Raw genomic sequence first — 25,896 nt, forward strand, 5'->3', positions numbered from 1 at the left:
GTTGTCATGAGGTTCTTGACACTTGTCAAATCTTCTTGGTCAGGCGCAGTGGCTCACATCTGTGATACCAGCACTTTTGGAGGCCAAGGCAGGTGGTTCGAGACCTGGCCTTGAGGCCAGGTGTTTGAGACCAGCCTGGGCAACATGGTGAAACCCCATCTCTACTAAAAATACAAAAATTAGCCAGTGTAATGGTGCACACCTGTAATCCCAGGTACTCAGGAGGATGAGGCATGAGAATCTCTTGAACCCAGAAAGCAGAGGTTACAGTGAGCCAAGACAGCACCAGTACACTCCAGCCTGAGCGACAGAGTGAGACTGTCTCAAGAAAGAAAGAAAAAATATTCGCCTTGTTTTCTCTTTTTTTTTTTTCTAGTGGAAACAGAATCCAACTGGGCTTTATTTTACTTTTATTCTTTTACAAATATTTCTTGAGAACATACTAAGTTCAAGTCACTGTTTTCATCTTTTTCATTTTTTTACATGTTTTAGTTGACGTATAATAATTGTATATATTTGTGAGATACATAGTGATGTTTTGATACCTATAACGTATAGTGACCAGACCAGGGTAATTAGCAGATCATCATCTCAAACATTTATCATTTCTTTGTGTTGGGGACATTCAATATCCTTCTTCTAGCTATTTGAAACTATGTATTTCTTTGTGTGTGTGTGTGTGTGTGTGTGTGTGTATGTGTGTGTGTCTTGCTATGTTGCTCAGGCTAGTCTCAAACTCCTGTACTCAAGTGATCCTCCAACCTTGGCCTCCCGAAGTGCTGGGATTACAGACGTCAACGACTGTGCTGGCCTTTATTTCTTTAGGAGTTTTGGTCTATTGGTGCCTGTCAGGTCTTCCATGAGTTCAATCTTTTTCACAGAAGTTCTCAGAAATTTCTTGATTGTTGTAAGAAGTCCAGCTGATTCGCATTGAGCCCTGGGCACTGTCCCAAGTTTCTTGTTGATTGTCCTCTGGGTCAGCAATTGGCTGTGGAGTTTTCCCAAGGCCCTTGGTTTCTGTTGGGTCTTCCGCCAGTTCTGGCTTTTCTTTAGGTATCCTAAGCAATCTCTTGCTCCCTGTGAGGTTTCACCATTTCCACTTGGCAGATCTGGGGTTCTTGTTGCTTTCACTCTCTAGCTGTGCTGTCTGCTTTGGCATTTTCATAAGCCCTTTGATGCCTGTCGGGTTTTCTTCCTGACTGCATTTTCCCCAGTCATCCCCAGCAGTCTCCTGGGTTTGTGCTTTGAAGTGTTCCTAAACTTTCTGTTGACATCATCAACATTTATTTGTTCCTCTAGTTCTTTTGGTGTTTACAGGAGCCCTCTGATAGCTGCCAGTCTTCTGTGGGTTTTGGTTTTATTTTAAGTGTCCTGGCATTTTCATGAGAATTCTTAGAGTTTCCGCTGGTTCTGTTTTGTGCTTTGGAGTGCTCATAAGATTTCTATGGGCGTTTCACCACTTAATTTGTTCCTCTGGTTCTTTCAGTGATTGTGGGTGCTCTCTGATACCTGCCAGGTCTTCCACAGCTTTTGCCTTTTCTTCAGCTCTTTTCATCAGTCTCTTGAGGAATGTTAGGAGTTTCTATGGGTTCCCAATTATGCTTTGCAGTGCTCCTAAGATTTTTATGGCTACCTATTTTAGTAAACATCTGTAATCAGTTATAATTAGTAATTTCATTAGTGAATTCCTGAAATTTATAGTTACTGAGTTTGAACTCTGGCAATTCACTTTGATAAGTTAAATATCATTATTTCTAGCTTGCTCTGATTTAACATTTGGTAGCATTTACATTTTAGCCTTTCTTCTGACAAATAAAATATAGGCATTCATCCAACTTTAGATATAAGCTCAACATTTGCTGTGAGGGTGACACTTTTCATTTCTATCATGATGACTATAACAAAAATAACTATAATTCACTGAATGAAGACATATGCCAGGCACTGTGCTAGGCGTTTTACATGTGTTATTTCACTTAAAATTCACATCAGGAGGAAGTGAGGATTATTAACCCCATTTTACAGATGAGAAAAGTAGGGCCCCAAGAGGTTGAGTAATGTGCCTAAAGTCACATGGCTGATAGGTAGAAGATCCAGGAAGCTGATCCAGCCTGTTGTACTCCAGAGCTGCTGTTCTCAACCACTCAATGTCTCAACACACAATTAATTTAACCTTGCAGAATACATAAATATATATATATATAAAATTTTTTTTTTTTTTCTGAGAGTCTCACTCTTTTGCCTAGGCTGGAGTGGAGTAGCACAATCAAGGCTCACTGCAGCCTCGACCCCCCCCCAACCCCTGGGGCTCAAGTGATCCTCTCATCTCAGCCTCCCAAGTAGCTGGGATTATAGGCGTGTGCCACCACATCCAGCTAATTTTTGTATTTTTTGTAGAGACAGGGTTTCACTACGTTGCCCAGGCTGGAGTCTCAAACTCCTGAGCTCAAGCAATCTGCCTGCCTCGGCCTCCTAAAGTGCTGGGATTACAGGCATGGTGGCTGTAATTTGCTGTTTAAAGAAACCACTGTTAAAAACACCTTAGGATCTGTGCTGGGAATCTATAATAATGACTCAAAATTATTTGTAGGTATGTAGAAATGTTTAATGGATAAAATGGATACAATCTGAAATGTCCGACAAAAAACTACTCAGATACTGGTTTGGTTTTTTTGTTTGTTTGTTTGTGTTTTTCATTTTTCCATTTCATTTGGCTAATGGGCTGTTAGTACCAAGTGTGCCTCCTTCCCAGTCTGGCTTAGTTAACTTTAAAAATTGAAAACCATTTCTTTAAAATAGCTGGTAAATCTTTTCCAATATTTTAAAAAAGAAACATCAGGGGATTTGTATGCTCAGCATAAAAATGAGAACCATGGAGTCTAACATATCACTAAATATCCAATGGTAGCTAATATCAGAGCAAGGACAAAAATAGCACATTCTTAAATTAAGGTTCTGTTTATATTTTTGTGGTAGAATATGAATGTTAAGACTTCATATAGGCTGAGTGTGGTAGTTTATGCCTATAATCTCAGCACTTTGGGAGGCCAAGGCAAGGACTGCTTGAGCCTAGGAGTTCAAGACCAGCCTGGGCAACAAAGTGAGACCCCCACCTTTGTGAAAAATATAAAAATTAGCCGAGTGTGGTGATGCACACCTGTAATCCTAACTATTCAGGAGGATAAGGTGGGAGGATCACCAGAGCCCAGGAGATCGAGGCAGCAGTGAGCTATGATCATGCTACTTTACTCCAGCCTGGGCAACAGAAGGAGACTCTGTCAAAACAAACAAACAAACAAACAAGAACTTCATATACATAGTGGTTTAGAGTTGGGCTGTGGAGTATGAAGAGTCTGCCTGCCTAGGTAAATCTCTGGTCTCTAGATTTACTAGTTATGTGACCATAAGCCACATAACTTGTTCCTTGGTGCCTGGAACATCAGAATGTGTTTCCAGTGCCATTGTACACATATTGGTTGACACTGCATTCTTGGTGTGAAATTCAAATCTCTTTGTGGAAATTCCAAAACTTTTCTAATTAGTCCTGGACATTAATGATTTGAATTAAGAAGAATAGAAACACATTTATGTAAAACACAATATAATTAACTTCACTTAAAAAAGCCTACAAAATGATCTCCATGACTGATTTTGGTTGAAGTGACACACTGAGTTTAAGATTGGGTCAGAAAACAGACATAGGGTTGGGGCAGGCAAGGGGGGACTAGATGTGACACACTAAATGAGACTGGAGGGGTTGAGTGTGGACACCTTGCTGTTGAGAAGCCAGTGTAGTGGACGAATGGTAAGAAGAGCCAGAGAGACTCAGACTGGCATACTGGCATGGGAGTCAGACTGGCATACTGGCATGGGAGTCAGACTGGCATACTGGCATGGGAGTCAGACTGGCATACTGGGTCTTGAGGCCACAGAAGTTGTGGCAGGCAGGGAGGTGCAAAACCTGAAAGCCCTGCTTGTTTTCCCAGTGGGGTGGCCTGGAGCCTGGGGCGAGTCCTCAGCCCTGCTCACCTCCTGTCTGGAAATAAACTCAGTGCTATTGGAAGGGCGTGTTGGGAGTGAGACCGGCCTTTTGGGCTGCATGGGAGCTGGGTGAGGCCTGTAACTGCTGGCTTTCTCTCACTTCCCTGGTGACCTGCATGACACAGCAGAGGCAGCCATAATCCCCCTGGGAACATAACTCCATTGGCCTGAGAACCACACCCCCATCCACCACAGCAGCCGAAGCAAGCCCTGCCCAAGGAGAGTCTGAGCTCAAACACGCCTATCCCTACCCCGACCTGATGGACTTTCTCTACCTGCCCTGGTAGCTGAAGGCAAAGGACATAATCTCTTGGTAGCCCTATGGCCCCTCCCACTGCCTGAGAAACTTATCCAGGTGACCTTAGGACAAGCTTGTATTCTCCCTATACTACTGCAGCTGATGCTATTTATTTATTTATTTATTTATTTATTTATTTATTTATTTTGAGATGGAGTCTCGCTGTGTCACCCAGGCTGCAGTGCAGTGGCGCGATCTCAGCTCACTGCAAGCTCCACCCTCTGGGTTCACACCATTCTCCTGCCTCAGCCTCCTGAGTAGCTGGGAATACAGGCACCCGCCACAATGCCCGGCTAATTTTTTGTATATTTAGTAGAGACGGGGTTTCACCATGTTAGCCAGGATGGTCTCGATCTCCTGACCTCTTGATCCACCTGCCTGGGTGGGTAAAGTGCTGGGATTACAGGCATGAGCCACTGTGCCCAGCCGCTGATGCTCTCTCGAAAGCACTACCTCCTGGCTAGAGGCCAACCAACACAAAACTAGCACAATAAACAACAACACAACAAAGGACCCTCACGGAGTCCACTCTCCTGCTGCCTCCACTGGAGCTGGTGCTGGTATCCAAGGATGAGAGACCTGAAGATGGATCACATCAAAAGACTCTTTGCAGAGACTCCTCAGTACCATGCCAGAACCTGGCAGCTCTGCTGGGCAGCTAGATACAGAAGAGAATTAACAATCACTGTAGTTTGGCTCTCAGGAAGCCTCTTCTCTGAGCACTCACATCCGGGGAGCACCCTGTGGGACGAAAGAATCTGAACAGCAGCCCTTGAGCCCCAGATCTTCCCTCTGACAGAGTCTACCCAAATGAGAAGGAACTAGAAAAACAATTCTGGTAATATGACAAAACAAGGTTCTTTAACACCCCCAAAAGATCACACTAGCTCACCAGCAATGGATCCAAACTGAGAAGAAATCTCTGAATTGCCAGAAAAAAAATTCAAAAGGTCAAGTATTAAGCTACTCAAGGAGGCACCAGAAAAAGGTGAATATCAACTCAAAGAAATTTTTTAAATGCTATAGGATATGGATGGAAAAATCTCCAGAGGAATAGAGAGTGTTATAAATAAAGTTTCGGTGCCTCAAAAGAAATAGCACTCGAATATAAAATTTTCTTTTTCTCAGCAAGGCAAGGTGCTTCTATAGAAGGGTGGGCCCTTACAGATGGAGTAATGATGAGCACACACTTGGACAAGGGAGGGGAAGGAGTTCTTATCCCTGACGCACGTGATCTCTGCTGCTGTGTTGTCCCCCTATTGGCTAGGGTTAGACCGCACAGGCTAACCTAATTCTGATTGGCTAATTTACAGAGAGTGACGGGGGTGAGTGGTTTGGCGGGAAAAATGGTTATGCAGGGTGGAGAATGAGTCAGGGCGCAGCAGGTAGCAGGTAATTGGAATGAGTCAGCATGGAGCAGGTGATTGAAATGAGTCAGGGTGGAGCAGGTAATCAAAAAAGGTTACTTTATGAGGAAGTTAAGTTTAAAAGTAGAAGGCAAAGAATTGAACATACTGACATATTGATTCTTTGAAAAGAAGTTTAGAACTCATATCTAACAAGCATAAATAAAAAACAACCACAACTTCTAGAATGAAGGAGACATTTTAAAAAATGCAAAATGCAGTAGAAAATCTCAGCAATAGAATCAAACAGGTAGAAGAAAGAACTTCAGAGCTTGAAGACAAGGCTTTCAAATTAACCCAATTCAACAAAGACAAAGAAAAAAGAATTTAAAAAACAAACAAAGCCTCCAAGAAATTTGGGACTATGTTAAATGACCAAATCTAAGAATAATTGGTATTCCTGAGGAAGAAGAGAAATCTAAAAGTTTGGAAAACATATTTGAGGGAATAATTGAGGAAAATTTCCTTGGCCTTGCTAGAGAACTAGACATCCAAATACAAGAAGTTGAAAGAACACCTGGGAAATTCATTACAAAAAGATCATCACCTAGGCACACAGTCATCAGGTTATCTAGAGTCAAAATGAAGTAAATAATTTTAAAAGCTGTGGAGGCAAAAGCACCAGGTAACCTATACAGGAAAACCTATCAGATTAACAGCAGATTTCTCAACAGAAACCCTACAAGCTTGAAGGGATGGGGGTTCTGTCTTTAGGCTCCTTAAACAAAATGATTATCAGCCAAGAGTTTTGTATCTGGTGAAACTAAGCCTCATAAATGAAGGAAAGATACAGTCTTTTTCAAACAAACAAATGCTGAGAGAATATGCCACTACCAAGCCAACAGTATAAGAACAACTAAAAGCAGCTCTAAGTCTTGAAACAAATTCCTCAAGACACACCAAAATAGAACCTCCTTAAAGCATAAGTCTGACAGGACCTATAAAACAACATGATGTAAAAGAGAAAAGGTATTCAGGCAACAAACTGCGTGATGAACAGAACAGTACCTCATATCTCAATACTAACATTGAAAGTAAATGACCTAAATGCTCTGCTTAAAAGATACAGAATGGCAGAATGGGTAAGAATTCACCAACCAAGTTTCTCCTGTCTTCAAGAGACTCACCTAACATAAGGACTCACATAAACTTAAGGTAAAGGGGTGGAGAAAGATATTCCATGTGAATGGACACCAAAAGTGAGCAGGAGTAGCTTTTCTTATGTCAGACAAAACAAACTTTAAAGCAACAGCAGTTAAAAAAGACAAAGAGGGTCATTATATAATGATAAAAAGGACTTGTCCAACAGGAAAATATCACAATCCTAAATATATATGCACCTAACATTGGAGCTCCCAAATTTATAAAATAATTACTACTAGACCTAAGAAATGAGATAGACAGCAACACAATAATAATGGGGGGAATTCAATACTCCACTGACAGCACTAGACAGGTCATCAAGACAGAAAGTCAGCAAAGAAAAAATGAACTTAAACTATACCCTACAACAAATGGACTTTGCAGATATTTACAGAACATTCTACCCAACGACTGTAGAATATACATTCTATTCACCAACACATGGAACTTTCTCCAAGACAGACCATATGATAGACAACAAAACAAGTCTCAACAAATTTAAGAAAATTGAAATTATATCAAGTACTCTCTCAGACCACAGTGGAAAAAAATTGGAAATCAACTCCAAAAGGAATCCTCAAAACCATGCAAATACATGGAAATTAAATAACCTGCTCTTGAATGATCATTGGGTCAACAATGAAATCAAGATGGAAATTTAAAAATTATTTGAACTGAACAATAATAGTGACACAACCTATCAAACCTTTGCTCTGGGATACAGCAAAGGTGGTGTTAACAGAAAAGTTTATAGCCTTAAATGGCTACATCAAAAAGTCTGAAAGCGCACAAATAGACAATCTAAGGTCACACCTCAAGGAATTAAATGAGAGCAAACCAAACCCAAATCCAGCAGAAGAAAAAATAGCAAAGATCAGAGCAGAGCTAAATGAATTGAAACAAACAAACAAAAATACAGAAGACAAATGAAACAAAACCTGGCTCTTCGAAAAGATAAATAAAATCGATAGACCAAGAAAAAAGATTAACCTAGAAAAGAGAGAAGATCCAAGTAAGCTCAATTAGAAATGAAAAGGGAGATATTACAACCAATACAACGGAAATACAAAAGATCATTCAAGGCTACTATGTATACCTTTATGCACATAAACTAGAAAACCTAGAGGAGATGGATAAATTCCTGGAAATAAACAAGCCTCCTAGATTAAACCAGGAAGAAATAGAAACTCTGAACAAACCAATAACAAGCAGCGAGATTGAAATGGTAATTTTAAAATTGCCAAGAAAAAAAAAGGCCAGGACCGGACAGATTCACAGCTGAATTATATCAGACATTCAAAGAAGAACTGGGGCTGGGTACAGTGGCCCACGCCTGTAATCTCAGCACTTTGGGAGGCTGAGGTGGGTGGATCACTTGAGGTCAGGCGTTCAAGACCAGCCTGGCCAACATGGTGAAACCCTATCTCTATTAAAAGTACAAAAATTAGCCAGGCGTGGTGGCATACGCCTGTAATCCTAGCTACTTGGGAGGCTGAGACAGGAGAATCGCTTGAACCAAGGAGACAGAAGTTGCAGTGAGCCAAGATCGCGCCACTGCACTCCAGCCTGGGCAACAGAGCCAGACTACATCTAAAAAAAAGAAGAAGAAGAAGAAGAATTGGTACCAATTCTATTAACACAATTCTACAGGATAGAGAAAGAGGGAATCCTCCCTAAATCATTCTATGAAGCCAGTATCACCATAATGCAAAAACCAGGAAAGGACATAACAAAAAAAAAAAAAGAAAAAAGAAATGAAAACTACAGACACAAAAATTCTCAACAAAATACTAGCTAACCAAATCTGACAGCCTATCAAAAAGATAATCCACCATAATCAAGTGGGTTTCATACTAGGGATGCGGGGATAATTTAACATATGCAAGTTAGTAAATATGATACACCACATAAACAGAATTAAAAACAAAAATCATATGATCATCTCAATAGATGTGGAAAAAGCATTTGACAAAATCCAGCATCCCTTTATGATTAAAACCCTCAGCAAAATCAGCATGAAACAGACATACGTTAATGTAATAAAAGCCATCTATCTATGACAAGCCCTCAGCTAACATTGTATTGAATGGGGAAAAGTTGAGAGCATTCCCCCTGAGAACTGGAACAAGACAAGGATGCCCACTTTCATCACTTTTATTCAACATAGTATTGGAAGTCCTAACCATAGCAATCAGACAAGAGAAGGAAATAAAGGGCATCCAATCAGTAAAGAGGAAGTCAAAGTGTTGCTGTTTGTTGATGTTATGATTACATAGTTAGAAAACCCTAAAGACTCATCCAAAAAGCTCCTAGATATGATAAATGAATTCAGCAAAGTTTCAGGATACAAAGTTAATGTACACAAATCAGTAGTACTGCTATGCACCGACAGTGACCAATCTCAGAATCAAATCAAGAACACAACCCCATTTACAATTGCTGCAAAAAAATAAAATAAAATACTTAGGGATATACCTAACCAAGGAGGTGAAAGACCTCTACAAGAAAACTACAAAACACTGCTAAAAGAAATCAGAGATGACACAAACAAATGGAAACACTTTCCATGTTCATAGATGGGTAGACTCAATATTTTGAAAATGACCATACTGTCAAAAGCAGTCTACAAATTCGATGCAATTCCCATCAAAATACCACCATCATTCTTCACAGAACTAGGAAAAAACAATCATAAAGTTCATATGGAGCCAAAAAGGACCCCACATAGCCAAGCAAGACTAAGCAAAAAGAATAAACCTGGAGTCATCACATTACTTGACTTCAAACTACAGCATAAGGCCATAGTCACCAAAACAGCATGGTACTGATATAAAAACAGGCACATAGAACAATGAAACAGAATGGAGAACCCAGAAATAAAGCCAAATACTTACAGCCAACTGAAAGCAAACAAAAACCTAAAGTAGGGAATGGACACCCTATTCAACAAATGGTGCTGGGATAACCAGCAAGCCACATGTAGAAGAAGGAAACTGGATCCTCATCTCTCACATTATACAAAAATTAACTCAAGATGTATTGGGGTGATCAGACCCAACACCAGGTCATAGGGGTGACGAAGTCCGGCAGAGTCAAAGGATTGAGAAAAAGACGGTTTGAGAAGGAAAGTGGGACCAGGGGGCCATCGGGATTGTGGAGGCTGTGGAGGCTGCAGAGGCTGCGGAGGCTGCGAAGGCTGCGGAGGCTGCAGTGGCTGCGAAGGCCCTGAGCTCTGGGAGCCCACACTATTTATTGGTAATTCAACAAAGAAACAGGTGGTGAGAATGTGGGGGTCAAACGGGCAGGCGCATGATCTACAGCTGTTCTGGGTTTAGCATTTATATGGAACATGTTCTGCTACTTGAGATAATGGGAATACAATTGATCTAAGAGTGTAGGAGGGCTAGAAGCAAGGAGCCAGCCAGTCTAGACACATTCCAGAGGACATTATGTCAGACATACAAGCCCTGCCTCAGTTTTTTTTCCCAACACTCAGCTTTTTCCCAACAAAGATGGATCAAGGACTTAAATCATATCTCAAGACCTGAAACCATAAAAATTCTAGAAGATAACATCGGAAAAACCCTTCTAGAGACTGGCTTAGGAAAAGATTTCATGACCAAGAACCCAAAAGCAAATGCAACAAAAATAAAGATAAATAGATGAGACTTAATTAAACTAAAAGGCTTCTGCAAAGCAAATGAAACAATCAGCAAACAGACAATCCTCAGAGTGAGAGAAAATTTTCACAATCTATACATCTGGCAAAGGACTAATATCCAAAATCTACAAGGAACTCAAACAAGTCAGCAAGAAAAAAACAAACCACCCCATCAAAAATTGGTTTAAGGACATGAATAGACAATTCTCAAAATAAGATATATAAATGGCCAACAAACATGAAAAAAATGCTTAACATCACCAATGATCAGATGTGGTTCAAAACCACAATGCGATACCACCTCACTCCTACAAGAATGGCCAAAAAAAAAAGATGTTGGAGTGAATGTGGTGAAAAGGGAACATTTTTACCTTGCTGGTGGGAATGTAAACTAGTACAGCCACTATGGGAAACAGTGTGGAGATTCCTTAAAGTACTAAAAGTAGATCTACCATTTGATCTAGCAATCCCACTACTGGGTATCTACCCAGAGGAAAAGAAGACATTATATGAAAAAGATACTTGCATACGCATGCTTACAGCAGCAGAATTCACAATTGTAAAAATATGGAACCAGCCCAAATGCCCATTAATCAACAAATGGATAAAGAAAATGTTATATATATATATATATATATATACACACACACACATATATCTATACGTGTATATATATACATATATATGTATCTATCTATCTATCTATCTATCTCCATGGTATGTATGGTATTCCATGGTGTGTGTGTGTATATATATATACATATATAAACTCTGTCTCAAAAAAAAAAAAAGAAGACAGGAAAAAAGATCTATTACTCAATAACTTGTGTGAAAATGTTCATAACACCTTTACTTATAACAGCCCAAGCAAAAGTAGATACCACCCAAATGTCTACCAACTGATGAATGGATAAATAAACTGTGGCATATAAATTCGGTGGAATATTATTCAGCAATAAAAGAAAGAACTGATACATGCTACATGGATAAACCTTGAAAACATTGTGCTAAGTGAAAGAGGCCAGTTACAAAAGACCACACTTGTATAATTCCATTTAAATTAAATGCCCAGGAGAGGAAAATCCGTAAAGAGAGGAAGTTGATTAGTAGTTTCCTAGGGCTGGGTGGGGGATAGGGGAGGAGACGACGATTCACTACTAATGGGTACAGGGTTTCTTGGGTTTTTTTTGTGTAATAGAAATGTCCAAAATTGATTAAAAATATTTTTAATAAAAATAAAATTACAAAAGTGATATTTAAATGCACATTGGAGAAAATTCAGTCTTAAGATCTGTCCTTTATCTCACTACACTGAGATACTCCAATGAACTATAACCTTCCAGTCTTTTTTGTTTACATTTCAACTCAAGTAATAACATCTTCCTTTAAAAACAAGGAAGGAAAGAAAGAAGAGAACATTACAACAAAGTCCCCTCTACTACCTGGTTGCTCCTCAATTGCTGCCTACTCCTCTAAATCGAGATTTAACCAACATTTGGTAAGTATATTTCCAGAATTTTCTCTGCATATTTTTGCTCCACGTGGATGTACCCAGAGTAAATATATAGTACTGTTTTGCACCTAAGGTTTTTATTTATGTGCAATGTAATCATTTGGTAGCTTCATGTAACCATCACCACAATCAAGACACAGAACTGTTCTATCATCACAGGGCTTTCTGGTGCTACCTTTTAGCCTTAGAGCCACATCCATTCTCCCTCTCACCACTTCTTAACTTCTGGCAACCACTAATCTATTTTCCATCTTAATATTTTTTCATTTCAAGAATGTTATATAAATGGACTCATACAGTGTATAACCTTTTGAGATTGCCTTTCTCACTTGGAATAATTCCCTAGAGATCCACCTAGGTTGTTGTGTCGGTTGTTTTCTTTTTACTACTGAATAGTGTTCCATGATATAGATGTATCGTAGTTTGTTGAAGCATTCACTCATTGAAAGATACTTGAGTTGCTTTCAGTTCTTGGCTATTAAGAGTTGAGCTACTACAAACATTTGCATACAGCTTTTTACTTGAACATAAGTTTCTATTTCTCTGGGATAAATGCCCAAGAGTGCAATTGCTTGGTCATATGGTAAGTGCATGTATAGTTTTGTAAGAGACTGCCATATTTCTTTCCATAGTGGCTATGGCATTTTTATATTCCCACCAGTAAAATGTAAGTGATCCAGTTTCTCTGCATCCTTGCCAGCATTTGTTCTCACTGGTTATTTCAGTCATTCTGATTGGCATGGCTTTAATTTGCATTCCCCTAATTGCTAAGCTGTCGAGCTTCTTTTCATGTGTGTATTTGCTATCTGTATATCCTCTGTGGTGAAATGTCTGTTCATGTCCCTTGACCATTTTCTTTTTGGATTGCTTGTTTGTTTTTTACTGTTAAGATTTGATAGTTCTTGGTAAGTTCTACATGCAGGTCCTTTGTCAAATAGGTGGTCCACATATTTTCTCCCATCTTTTTTTTAAGGTCAGTGTTTATTTTTATTGAAGTTATGCATGCACATATTTAAGTAGGCAAATACTTCTATAAGGTTTGTTGTGAAAAACAGTAGTACTGGATCCGTTCTTCTCAACCTTCCCCTCTGCAGAAGCAATCACTTTCAGCTATTTTAGTTGGCTTTTTTGGTATTTACCTTAATGCATCTATTAATAAATAACATGCTTATTATTTACCAATGGTGGGGGAACAGTATCTATTGTCTCTCCACTATGAAAAATGAAGATTTAGCCTTTTTTACCCTTCCTTTCATCCCAAGCCCATGTATACATCCGAATTTTTACTCCAATTCCTCCAAAACAAATCTATAATCTCATATTCACAACTTATGAATTGCGAATTTATGAACTACAAAAAGTTTTTTCATAACTGACCCAATCTGAACTCATTTGGCAGCAAAACCTGAAGAAAAGCTAGAAAACCTGAAGAGAAGCTACTATCTTTATTTATACCACTTAATATAAATATTTGTGTGTTACATGGCAGAAATACTGATGTGTTTAGGGAATGATCGCTGCGACCCTGCTGGGGATGTTCTGTAACAAACGCATAGTGTTACCAAGAACTTTGGAATACACACCATTTTTCTTAAACAGATTTGAATTCTGAAACAGATTTGACCCAGGGGTTTTATATGTGGGATTGTGGACCTGAACAGTAATTATTTGATTATATAAATATTCAGTGTTTAGTTATTATGACTATTAAATAGAATCTACTCACAAGCAAGTCATGTTATGATGATGATTATTAATGTCAAAACCATACAGAATTATTTTTATAGATTAGCACATTTAAATTACAGAGGAATAACATAAGCTCCTCTAATAGGAATTTATTTGATGTTTTTCCTGTGTGTTTTTTTGCAGAAGTTTAAATTGAGCACCACTTCTTTGGGGTGTTTGTGCAAATCTCACCTTCTCAGTGACACCTTCCCATTACACCCTATTTATTGATTTATTTTTAATGTTGATTATTTTATTAATATTGTTATTATTAGCATTACCTATTCTTTTTTTGACTTTATTTTTAAATTCAAAAATTAAAAAAAAATTTCAATGGCTTTTGGGGTACAAGTTGTTTTTGCGTAATTGTATAATTGGTGAAGTCTGAGATTTTATTTTTGTTTTGTTTTGTTTGTTTGTTTTTTGTTTTTTGGAGACAGAGTCTCGCTCTGTCATGCCCAGGCTGGAGTGCAGTGGCGCCATCTCGGCTCACTGCAACCTCTGCCTCCCGGATTCAAGTGATTCTCCTGCCTCAGCCTTCCGAGTAAGTGGGATTACAGGTGCCCGCCACCATGCCCGGCTAATTTTTGTATTTTTAGTAGAGATGTCGTTTCACCATGTTGGCCAGGCTCGAACTTACTACCTCAGGCAATCCGCATGCCTCGGCCTCCCAAAGTGCTGGGATTACAGGCATGAGCCACCGCGCCTGGCGGAAGTCTGAGATTTAGTTCACCTGTCATCTGACTACTGTACATTGTACTTGGTAAGTAGCTTTTTTCCTCAGCCGTGTTCCACCCTCCCCTTCCTGAGTCTCCAGAGTCCATTATATCACTCTGTATGCCTTTGCACAGTACACCCTGTTTAAAATGACATTCCCCCATCATATTCCTATCTCCTTCTTGTGCTTTGTCTCTGTTTATTAATTCTGAAATACTATATTTTAAAATGTTTGCTTATAGTATGTCTTCTCCCCATACATACTCATTAAAATGTAAGCAGGAATATTTCTTTCTTCTGCTCACTACTGTTTCTTTATCACCTAGAACAGTTCCCAGGTCACAGTAGGTGCTCAATAGTGACTTGGTTGATAAATGGATTTTGTTATTTGAGGTGTAGGTATTCATCAAGAATGAGGAAAGATATTTTATTCATTGAAAACAAGTGCCACAAAAAGGGATTTTGTCAACTTTTAATTATAAATGCTTTATTATTATAACTACTTTTCTGAAAATTTTGACTGATTAATATTAAGTAGACTTAGAAGATAAAAAAATTTCATTGCATAGCAACTACTATCTCATATTGTCTTTTAAGTTAAGGACAAATTGATTATAGTCCTGAACCTATTAATATAATCCTTTTAAAATTATGTTTTGTGCATTTTGTTGTCCATATTTGTATCTACCTTAAAAACACAGAAAATGAAGAGACACTAATATTATGTTAATGGTGTATATTGAGAGACAGGGCAAGAAACATTGGAAAATTAGCCATAGGTTCTACTATTATTTTAATTCTCCAGCACAGCACAAATATTACTTAATCCCTACTCTATGAAATTACATTCTAGCATTTAATGCTAATCACTTGGAGGGTCTTGGCTTACAAACTCTATTGATGTTTTATAGAAGTAAACATTATTTGTTTACTCATTTACTGGCTAAATGAGTAGCCTTCTGGTACAGCCCTTGACTTGAAGACAAGAAAATACACTTTAGGTAGATATTTTATTGCTCCTGGACTGAGTCGTTTTAAACTCTCTATTTTGGCGATAATACTCTCAAAATGAAAAGGAGCTTAGAGCCACTACTTTATACTCAGCTTACTAGGAAAATAATTTGTCATAATCATTTCCATGGAATTAAAATGTTTTTTCAATTAAAAGTACAAAAAATTTTAATGTGAAAGTTTCTTCACCATAGAAGATTATTAGAGTAAAAAAGAGTTTTAGATAATCTAGAACATCTGGAACTGCCTGAAAGCATGAATTGCTCTAAATTGTTTCAAAATGGTTGTTTCGAAGTGGTCTGTTTTAGAAATTACTACATTTAAAAATTTATGCATAGTGCATGGTGAGTGTATGATCCCCCAGGTTGCAAATGGCCAGGCAGTGATATTCCAGCAGCTCAAGCCAATTCACAGGGACAGAGTAGCTTTAAAGTAAAACAGACAGAATTTTAAAAAATTGACTTTGTTAGAGACTGTAAAATGTTGGGAGAACCTCATAAATTTTCTGGCCCAGAGATCATTTACCACTGAGCAGAAGACACTGAAGATATACAAGCTAAGGACAAGAAGATGATGAGTCTTTCCAAAAGAGCTGCTGCGTGACCTTCTTTGGTTTCTGCAGATGGTTCTAAAAGAAATCCTGACAAGTGATTTTCCCAAAATCCTACCCACAAATTAACAAGGAGTTCTTGGTAAATAACATGAATCCATACATTGTTATTGTTGCATATTACCTCTTAATGCTATGTACATTGTAAATTCTGAATTTTGCCAATATAGGGATTAATAAGGAAAACGTATTTGAGGTATTTCTCCAAACAGGATTTATGTAGCGTACTTCATTTTCAGAAAGGTATATATTTTCTATATGTACAAAATGGCGGACATTTGAAGACTTTCTTCAATAGGGACACATGGAAATATTTTATTATAGGAAACCATTTCCTAAGGTATATTTGCTTTACAACTTGTTTAAAACTTAGGTTCCATATTATATGCTATACCCTCTATACCAAAACATTTTTTTGGATCATCATATTTCAGAAATATCATTAGTTTGTAACAGGGTCAGGTCCTAAGCATTCTGGATAAACAGTCTTCTCTGTTTGATATGTTTATGAAATATACAAAATGTTTATACCTCCATACAAAAGCACTAAATTTTATCAAACCCTTCTAAAATGTAAAAAAAAAAAAAAAATGGCATTAAACCAACTGAAAAGCTTCTACAATAGATATTTTTTAAAGCATAAGACAAAAGCACATACAAGTGCAATAATGGATATGACTGAGGGAGTGACTTGGTGATATAATAAAGAATAACCAGCCTGGGGAACATGGTGAAACTCCATCTCTACAAAAAATGCATGGTGGCACCTGCCTGTGGTGCCAGCTTCTTGGGGGGCTGAGGTGAGAGGATTGCTTGAGCCAGGGAGGTTGAGCCTGCAGTGAGCTGTGAATGCACCGCTGTACTCCAGCCTGAGTGACAAAGTGAGACCCTGTCTCAAAAGAAAAAAAAAATCTGAGGCTGTGTGGGCATAGTGGCTCACACCTATAATCCCAGCATTTTGGGAGGCTGAGATGGGAGGATTGCTTGAGGCCAGGAGTTTGAAACCAGCCTGGTAGAGGTGGAAAGACCCCATCTGTACAACAGAAAAACCAAATAATGAGCTGGGCATGGTGGTGCACATCTGTAGTCCCAGTCACTCAGGAGGCAGAGGCAGGAGGATCCCTTGAGCCCAGGAATTCCAGGCTGCAGTGAGCTATGATGGTGCCACTGCACTCCAGCCTGGTTGACAGAGGGCAAAAAAAAAAATTTGATCCCTGTCCCCGGTACATGGCACAGAGCTTCCAAAACCCTTCCATTGTCCTGAGTGATAAGAATGTCTTTGTTATGCTAATCATTGGCCTCTTGGGGTGCCTAGGTGGCTTCAGAATCAGAGCTAGTCACCAGAAAAACCAGCCACATGATTAGATGGCTAGAACTTTCAGCCACCCAGCCCCCAGAGAGAGGACAGAGGTTGGAAACTGAGTTCCATCATGTGGCCAAGAGTTAATCAATCAGGCCTTTGTAATAAAACCCTGATTTAAAGACAAAACAAAACAAAACTCAGGGCCCTGAGGTTACAAGGAGCTTTCTGGTTGGTGAACACATTAATGTGCTGGGAGGATGAGATGCCCAAATTCCATGAGGAGAGGGCACAGAAGCTGCCATTTTGCCCTATGCATTTCTTACATTTGGTTATTCCTGAGTCGTATTCTTTATAATAAAACTGTAATCATAAGTACAGCATTTCAATGAGTTCTGTGAGTCATTCTAGCAAATTATCAAACCAGAAGGCGGGTCGTGGGAACCGCCAAATATGTAGCCAAGTCGGACAGAAGTGTTGGTAAGCCGGGGAACCCATCTGGCTAGCCGTTGAAGTAAGGGCAGTCTTGTTGGGGTCTTTGCCCTTTAACTTGTGGGATCTGCTTCTAACTCCAGGTAGTTAGTGTCAAAATTGATCTGAATTGTAGGACACCCAGCTGGTGTCAGAGAATTGTGGTTAGAACACATTTTTTTGTGTCAGAAATACGGGATTTCTAGAATGGCCCTGATTCACAGAAACTTGGCTTGGGAACAAAAAGAATGAATGGGTGGGGGATGAGAAATCTGGTTTCTTGATAACTATCTAATAAGTAATACCTAATGAGACTGCACTGTGCTGCAATCAGTTACCAAAGGTAAAAATTATCAGTGGAATTTAGAAATGGTGGTAGACTCAACTCCAAAGGAAGGGGATCATTTGAATTATAAGCCAAAATGTATCTGAGACAGGTCTCAATCAGTTTAGAAAGTTTATGTTGCCAAGGTTAAGGACGCCCCTGTGACACAGCCTCAGGAGGTCCTTACATGTGCCTAAGGTGGTCAGTGTACAGCTTGCTTTTACACATTTTAGGGAGACATGAAACACAATCAATATGTGTAAGATGTACATTGGTTCAATCAGGTAAGGAGGGACAGCTTGAGGCAGGGGCTCCCAGGTCATAAGTAGGTAAGAGACAAAAGGTTGCATTATTTTGAGTTATTTGATCAGCCTTCCACTGAATACACAGTTTAGTCTTGCTCAGTGAATCTGCATTTTTACATAAACAAGAAGGGAGAAATAGGGATTTCTGCAATCAGATACGCATTTGTCTCAGGTGAGCCTCAGAGGGATGACTTTGAGTTCTGTCTTTTGTCCACAAGGAATTTCCTTGTGGGCAAATTGTGACGGAGGTACATAGCTTTTTCTCTTTGCAACTATCTTACTTAGGAATAAAATGGAAGGCAGGTTTGCCTGACACAGTTCCCAGGTTGACTTTTCCCTTGGCTCAGTGATTTTGGGGTCCCAAGATTTATTTTCCTTTCACAGGGGACATAAAGAAACACAAAATAATAAGAAATATAGTAAACATACAATCCCTTGGCTGTATCTATAATAGCTAAAGTTGAGAGTGAAAGAAAATGCTAGGGTGGATGTTGACCTTGAACCAAACTCAGATTTTGGTAAGTCTCAGCTATGGCCACTAGCCTCAGGCAACCCCCAAAAGGAACAATTATGCTAGGACAACAGAAAGTAGCTTTGGTCAGCAAGAGGGTACTTCATGTTGTGGGAGGGCAAACCCACAAAACTACTGAAATCAGCAGGTATAGTGTGAAGGAGCTGTTTCATTTTGTGGATAGTTATCAGCCTCCTGAAGAATCTTTACCAAAGTGGACTGTGAGAGTATCTAATTTAGGGGCAGTACCTTTGGTTTTGAATGCTGCAATGCAGAAGATTATGTTTAGGTTGATACAGGACCCACAGCTCACTAAGGAACAATCATAGAAGGTTGTATGTGATCCAGACACACAGCAGGGTTATTCCAGAGGGAAGAGCTGGCTTGGTGGACTGGATAAAAGCCACTGTAAAGAGTGTATTTACCCTGAGAAGGACTTTCTGATTCTCTCTATAAATGTCAAGTGAAATAGCCCAGATGAAGCAGCTGATATGCTTTGTATGCAAACCACTGAAACTGGATTTATGATTATCAGGATATTTATCTACTGAATATGCCCATTACCCAGTCATGGTAAATGCTGTTATTAAAGGGACCCCTTTTGCAAGGGCACCCCATGTAAACTTACTCTTACAGAATTCAACAACAGAGAAGGCTTATTGGATTTTCTGTCTCTGCTTCTTGATGTGGGTCATAAAGATATCAAGAACATTAATTAACAAGACAATGAGAAGAGACAGCAGAAACAAAGGATTCATTCCAGCAGGGTGGAAATTTTTAGATGGTTATTAACAAATGAGATGAATAAAATGGGCACTGATGAGTTGAAATAAAGATCTTAATATAGCACTATAGACGGTCGGGTGGACCAATGGGACCCCCTCTCCTGGGCCTCCAACATTAAAAGGACTCCTAAAAGTCTGCTTTATTTGTCCCAGTCTGGAGGAATTTTTTTTTTTTTTTTTTTTTTTTTAAATAGAGACAGGGTCTCATTATATTTCCCAGGCTGGTCTCAAACTCCTGGCATCAAGCTATCCAACCATCTTGGCCTCCCAAAGTATTGAGATTACAGGCATGAGGAGGCTGACCTTGTATGGAAAATGCTGTAACTCTGTTAAACTTCTTTGTCTCTGCTTTTATAAATGAAACCTTAACTTCTCCACTTTAGAGCACTGACCCCATTCCTTCGGAATCTGTGTTTTCCAGGTGGTTATCCTCGAGCTTTTCACTCAAATAAACTCTATACTTAATCTTATTTTCTAAATCTAATGATTTGAGTTTGACAAGAGTAAAACAAGCCATGTAAATCCACCCATCAAGCCATATTTATTGGACAGGGTAAATGAGGATGAATGAGATTCCCAACCCCACACAGTCCATAATAGAAGCGGGAGTGTTGGTCTGGACAAACTCTTGGTGTAATCGCCCTGTGTAGAGCAGCGGGCTTCTGCAAAAGCCTATGAGTGCCTCACAGCAACAATGACTGGACCATTTAGATGCTGGACTAGAAAATTCCCATTTGAGGGGCAATTAATAGCTCGCTATCAGACATTAATTGAAACTGCCTCTATGACTGAAGGACATAAAATAATCTTGAAAACTGTAATATCCATCATATCTGGGTTGATGTCAGAGAAACACTAATGAGGAAGAAAGTGTTTGGAAGTGCTCCATAATAAAGTGGAAATGATTTGTATAGGAATACATACTGGGGGGATGTAGTGTATTCATCAGCTGGTAGACACTTTTCCCCTAGGACTGCCTTTGGAAGCCCCCAAGGAGCTGCCAGATTCTGTCATCACTGGGACAATATGCCATAAACAGCTCTTGTTTGATCAATAAATAGCTGTTTGGTTTATGGATAGCAGTTCCAATGTGATCAGACAACATCATTACTCTGATCAAAAAATGTAAAACAAAAAAAATTTTTTTTGAGACAGCATCTTGCTCTGTCATCAGGTTGGAGTGCAGTGGCATGATCACGGCTCACTGCAGCCTCTACTTCCCTGGCTCAAGCAATCCTCCCTCTTGAGCAGCTGGGACTACAGGTGAATGCCACTACACCTGGCTTTTTTGTAGAGATGGGGTTTCATCATGTTGTCCAGGCTGGTCGCAAACTCCTGGGCTCAAGCAATTCCCCTGCCTTGGCCTTCCAAAGTGCTGGGATTACAGGCATGAGTCAGCGCACCCAGAGTAGAATCTAAAAACAAATCAGCTTGGTGGGCTGTATTGCATGCTGTTTATTCTTATGTTTGGGTTTCTACATACTCATTCGTGGTGGCCAGTGGCCTGGTCATATGGTCAGGCAGAAGAGCAATGGGAGATTGGTCTATTAAAGGGATGCCCTTACACGGCATGGCCCTGTGGAAATCATTATGGGAATTTGAGTGGTGCATTAACGTAAGACATGTCAGTGCTCATAAGAGGACCTCCCTTCCAGCATCAAAAGGTGACTGGAGTCGATGAGCAGATATCCAGTTTATTCACTTGATGTAACCACCTGGGTCCATAAAATGACTCTGGGGAGCTGCAGCAATACATAGATGGGGTGAATATAGACATGCTCCTCTTACATCTTCTGAGGAAAAAACTACCAATAAAAATTGTTCTGTTTGCCAAAAAGAGAGACAGAGACTCCAGATAGATTGCCAGGGGGCAGATTTCCCAGGGAGAAGGCCCTACACATAGAGAACAACTTACACTGATGCCAGTGGCCATCGGCGAGCTACAAATGGGTCCTGACAGGAGTAGGCACTCTGGACTGGGCTTTGCTTATACAGGGAGAGATGCAAATATTTAAGAGTATCAGTTATGCCCAGTCAGGTATGATCTTTTTACTATAAAAGATCCTGGGTCAAAGATAAGGGTGTGGTCTCTGATAATCAAAGAATATATATGGTCTAGTGAAGGAGGGTTCCTGGCACAGATCTCCCAAAGTCCTTGGAATTTCCTGAGTGGTAAGAATATCTTCATTATGCTAAAAAGGTGACTACTTGGGGAGAGTCTAGAGAGCTTCAGAATGGGGCTGGTTGCCAGAAAAACTGACCACGTAATTAGAGTTTAAGCCACTAGACCTCTGGGCGGAGGAAGGGGCTGGAGACTGAGTTTAATTGCATGGCCAATGTTTTAATCAATTATGCCCATGTAATGAAACCCTAATTTAAAAAGAAACAAACAAAACTTCAGAAAAGTAAGGCTCGGGGGAGCTTCCTAGTGGGTGAACACATTGATGTGCTAGGAAGATGACATGCCTCGATTCCACGAGGAGAGGACATGGACGTTCTGTGTTCCCTTCACGTTCCCTCCCCCAACTTTTTCCCAGACCGTGCATGTCTTCCATGTGGCTGTTCCTGAGTTCTATCGTTTTAATAAAACTGTAATTATACCTAATGCTAGATGACGGGTTGGTGGGTGCAGCGCACCAGCATGGCACATGTATACATATGTAACTTACCTGTACATTGCGCACATGTACCATAAAACCTAAAGTATAATAATAATAATAATAATAATAATAATAAAAGAAAAAAAAAAGAAAAAAAAAAAAAAAGAAAGATAAGTAAAGTAAAATGTAAAAAAAAAAAAAAAAACTGTAATTATAAGTAACGTGTTTCTGTGAGTTCTGTGAATCTTTCTAGCAAATTGTCAAACTTAAAGTGGGGTTGAGGGAGCCTCCAAATGTGCAGCCAAGTCAGACACAAGTGATAGTAGCCTGGGGACTCTGACTGTGGCTGGAGTCTAAAATAAGGGCAGTCTTGGGGCAGGTGCGGTGGTTCATGCCTGTAATCCCAGCACCTCGGGAGACCGAGGAGCACAGATCACTAGAGGTCAGGAATTCAGGAGTTTGAGACCAGCCTGGCCAACATGGTAAAACCCTGTCTCTACTAAAAATACAAAAATTAGCCAGGCGTGGTGGTGGGCACTTGTAATCCCAGCTAGTTAAGAGGCTGAGGCACTAGAATTGCTTGAACCCGGGAGACGGAGGTTGCAGTGAGCTGCGATCGGGCCACTGCACTCCAGCCTGGGTGACAGAGCCAGACTCTGTCTCAAAAAATAAATAAACAAATAAATAAATAAATAAATAAAGGCAGTCTTTTTGGGAACCTTGCCCTTTAACTTGTGGGATCTGTTTCTAATTCTAGGTAGTTAGTGTTAGAATTGGATTGAATTCTAGGATATGATAGAATTGTTTAGAACACAGACTTTTTATTTTTTGCATTTATTGTGGTAAAATATACATAACATAAAACCCTTTTAACCATTTATTTTTAAACATTTTAAGCTTCTCATTGAAATATAACAATATAGGAAACATATACACAGTACAACTTGTAAGTACACTGCTCAATCAGATTTCATCTGGATCAAGAACAGAATATTCCAATATTCCGGAAAAGAAAAGAAACATGTTAAAAAGAAAAGATTTTTATTTAAAAAACCTAGACATAGTAATTAAAATGGGGGTTAAGAGAGGTAATCTATCCCTTTGTGTGTGTGTGTATATATATATAACACACATAATCCCCTATCTATGCATCTATACCCACCCTATAATGTACCATTTTCAGAAATGGGTTTGCAGAAGACTTTCTAAGGGGTATTTGTTTTATTGTTTAAAAGATTATGTGGTAATAACTTTGGGATACACTAAATTAAGAGTAATCAAACAAGTTTATCACCCAAGGAAATTTTCACAAATTCAGACTTCAGGGCCTATTGACTGATCATTCTCAAGTCAAGAGAGGAATGAGGAGAATCCTTCTTGCCCATTCTAGATATATTTTTTAAATTATGATAAAATATACATAACAAAATTTACCATTTTAACCATTTTTATGGGTAAAATTTAGTGGCATTAACATTCACAATGTTGAGCAACCATCATCGCTATCCATTTCCAGAATTTGTTCATCCCAAACAGAAACTATGTACTCGTTAAACAATAACCCCACCCGCCATTTCCTCCTCCCTGCAGTCCCTGGCAACCACTATTCTCCTTTCTGTTTCTGTGAACTTGCCTATGCTGGTACCTCATAAAAATGGCATCATATTTGGCCTTTTGTGTCTGGCTTATTTCACTTAGCATAGTGTTTTCAAGGTTTATCCTGAGGTAGTATGTATCAGAATTTCATTCCTTTTTAAGGCTAAATAATATTCCATTGTATGTATTATAGCACATTTGTTTATCCATTCATGATAGACACTTGAGTTGTTTCCATCTTTTGCTATTCCAGTAATGCTGCTATGAACTTGGTGTATAAATAGCTGCATTTTATACATTTGTACAAATCCATCTTCATGTATTTTTGTTCTATAAATAAATAAACTTTTGGAGGCATTTTACAATTTAGAGGTCAAACAGAAATTAATGGTAACACACATTTCAAAGAGTCCAATGTTTTATTATCAACATTAATATTTGTTCTTGCTGAAGACTTAGGGATGAAGTAATGGGCAAAAAACTGAAATATAATCAACACTACACAGGTATCTCTTAAGTACATAGTAACATTTTGCTAATTATTGGACTAAAAATATAAAAGATAGAAATACATCAATTACTTTGTTTCATCTTTCTGAATGTACTTTTACATTAAATACACAGCAAGTACTTATACTTGTTTAAAGATTATGCTTTTTTCTTTAGCAACCAAAACATGCTCACCCTTGGTTAATCAGAATGTGTTTCAAAAGATAAAACTTCTTAAAGATAAGCATGGCATTTAGGGCTTTAAACCCATACTCTTGCTGGATTGGCTGCTTGATGATTGCTCTCTTTCTTTTGTAATTTCCATCTCAATTTTGGCTTTGATTTTCTCCCAATCTATTTGGAGCTGCAATAGAAAAAAAAAAGAAGAAATACACTTAGATAGTATAAGACATTTTTGTTTACTCCAAAGTAACTAAGAGTAAACAGATAGACTGTGTGACTTCCAAAAGATTAGAGAAAAAGAGAGCATCAAAGTTAAGAAGAAGAAATAATGCTTGGCCAGGCATAGTGGCTTACTCCTGTAATCCCAATACTATGGAAGGCTGAGGTGGGTGGATTCCTTGAGTCTAGGAGTTTGACAACAGCCTGGGCAACACGGCAAAGTTCCGAGATGGGAAAATAAATACAAAAAATAAAAAAAGTAGCTGGGTGTGGTGGCACACACCTGTAGTCCTAGCTATTAGGGAGGCTGAGGTGGGAGAATCAACTAAGCCCTCAAGTTCAAGGCTGCAGTGAGCCGTGATTGCACCATTGCACTCCAGCCTGGGTGACAGGGCAAGGGCCCTGTCTCAAAAAAACAAAAACAAATAATGCTCAAAAGCCACAAAGTAGTTTTAAGAATAAGACAAAAAAATAAGAATTATATAATAAAAAGCAAAGACTCTCATTGTGATTTAAAAGATCAAAATCTAGTCACAGCTATTTATAAAGGTGCATCTAAACAGTCCCATGGAGGCTTAGGATTGTGCACACGTGCTCAGGGACAAGGTAGGGGATGAGATGGACCGCTGTCTTCCAAACGAGGAAAAAATGGACTGGACTCTGGTTACCAAGCCATTTTTCAAATAGGCTTCACATCTTATATACTGAAGTTCCCACTGGAAGCCTAGTTATGAGGAAAGACAGGGATTCATTAGCTTCCCCTAAGCATATTCTGTGAAAGTGGCTCCTTTGCACCAACTCTTAAAGTAAGACATGGTGGTCATTAAGACAATGAGGAAAAGATGTTAGAGAAAGCGAAGGGAAAGCAAGACTGGGAAACACATGAAAACAATAACTGCAAAGTGCAAACATTTTTATTTGTTTGCTTCCCTTCTATCCGTTATGCAGTCTCCCCTCCCCTAGCCCAGCCCTATTCCTCTCCTA

General features: G+C 39.1%; 1 protein-coding gene across 6 annotated transcripts in view; it reads right to left on the reverse strand.

Moving 5' to 3' along the window:
- Positions 1-23,243: 23,243 nt before the first annotated feature.
- Positions 23,244-25,896, reverse strand: part of IFT80 (intraflagellar transport 80) — a 144,657-nt gene continuing 142,004 nt past the window's right edge. For all 6 annotated transcript variants that reach the window (XM_063662379.1, XM_063662381.1, XM_054482702.2 and 3 more), the window contains one exon: positions 23,244-24,874. In XM_063662379.1, coding sequence (XP_063518449.1) covers positions 24,764-24,874 — 111 coding nt within the window. In that variant the 3' untranslated portion in view covers positions 23,244-24,763. The remainder of the gene's footprint in view (positions 24,875-25,896) is intronic.

The sequence above is a fragment of the Pongo pygmaeus genome, chromosome 2, assembly GCF_028885625.2.
Source record: "Pongo pygmaeus isolate AG05252 chromosome 2, NHGRI_mPonPyg2-v2.0_pri, whole genome shotgun sequence".
Taxonomy (NCBI): Eukaryota; Metazoa; Chordata; class Mammalia; order Primates; family Hominidae; genus Pongo; species Pongo pygmaeus.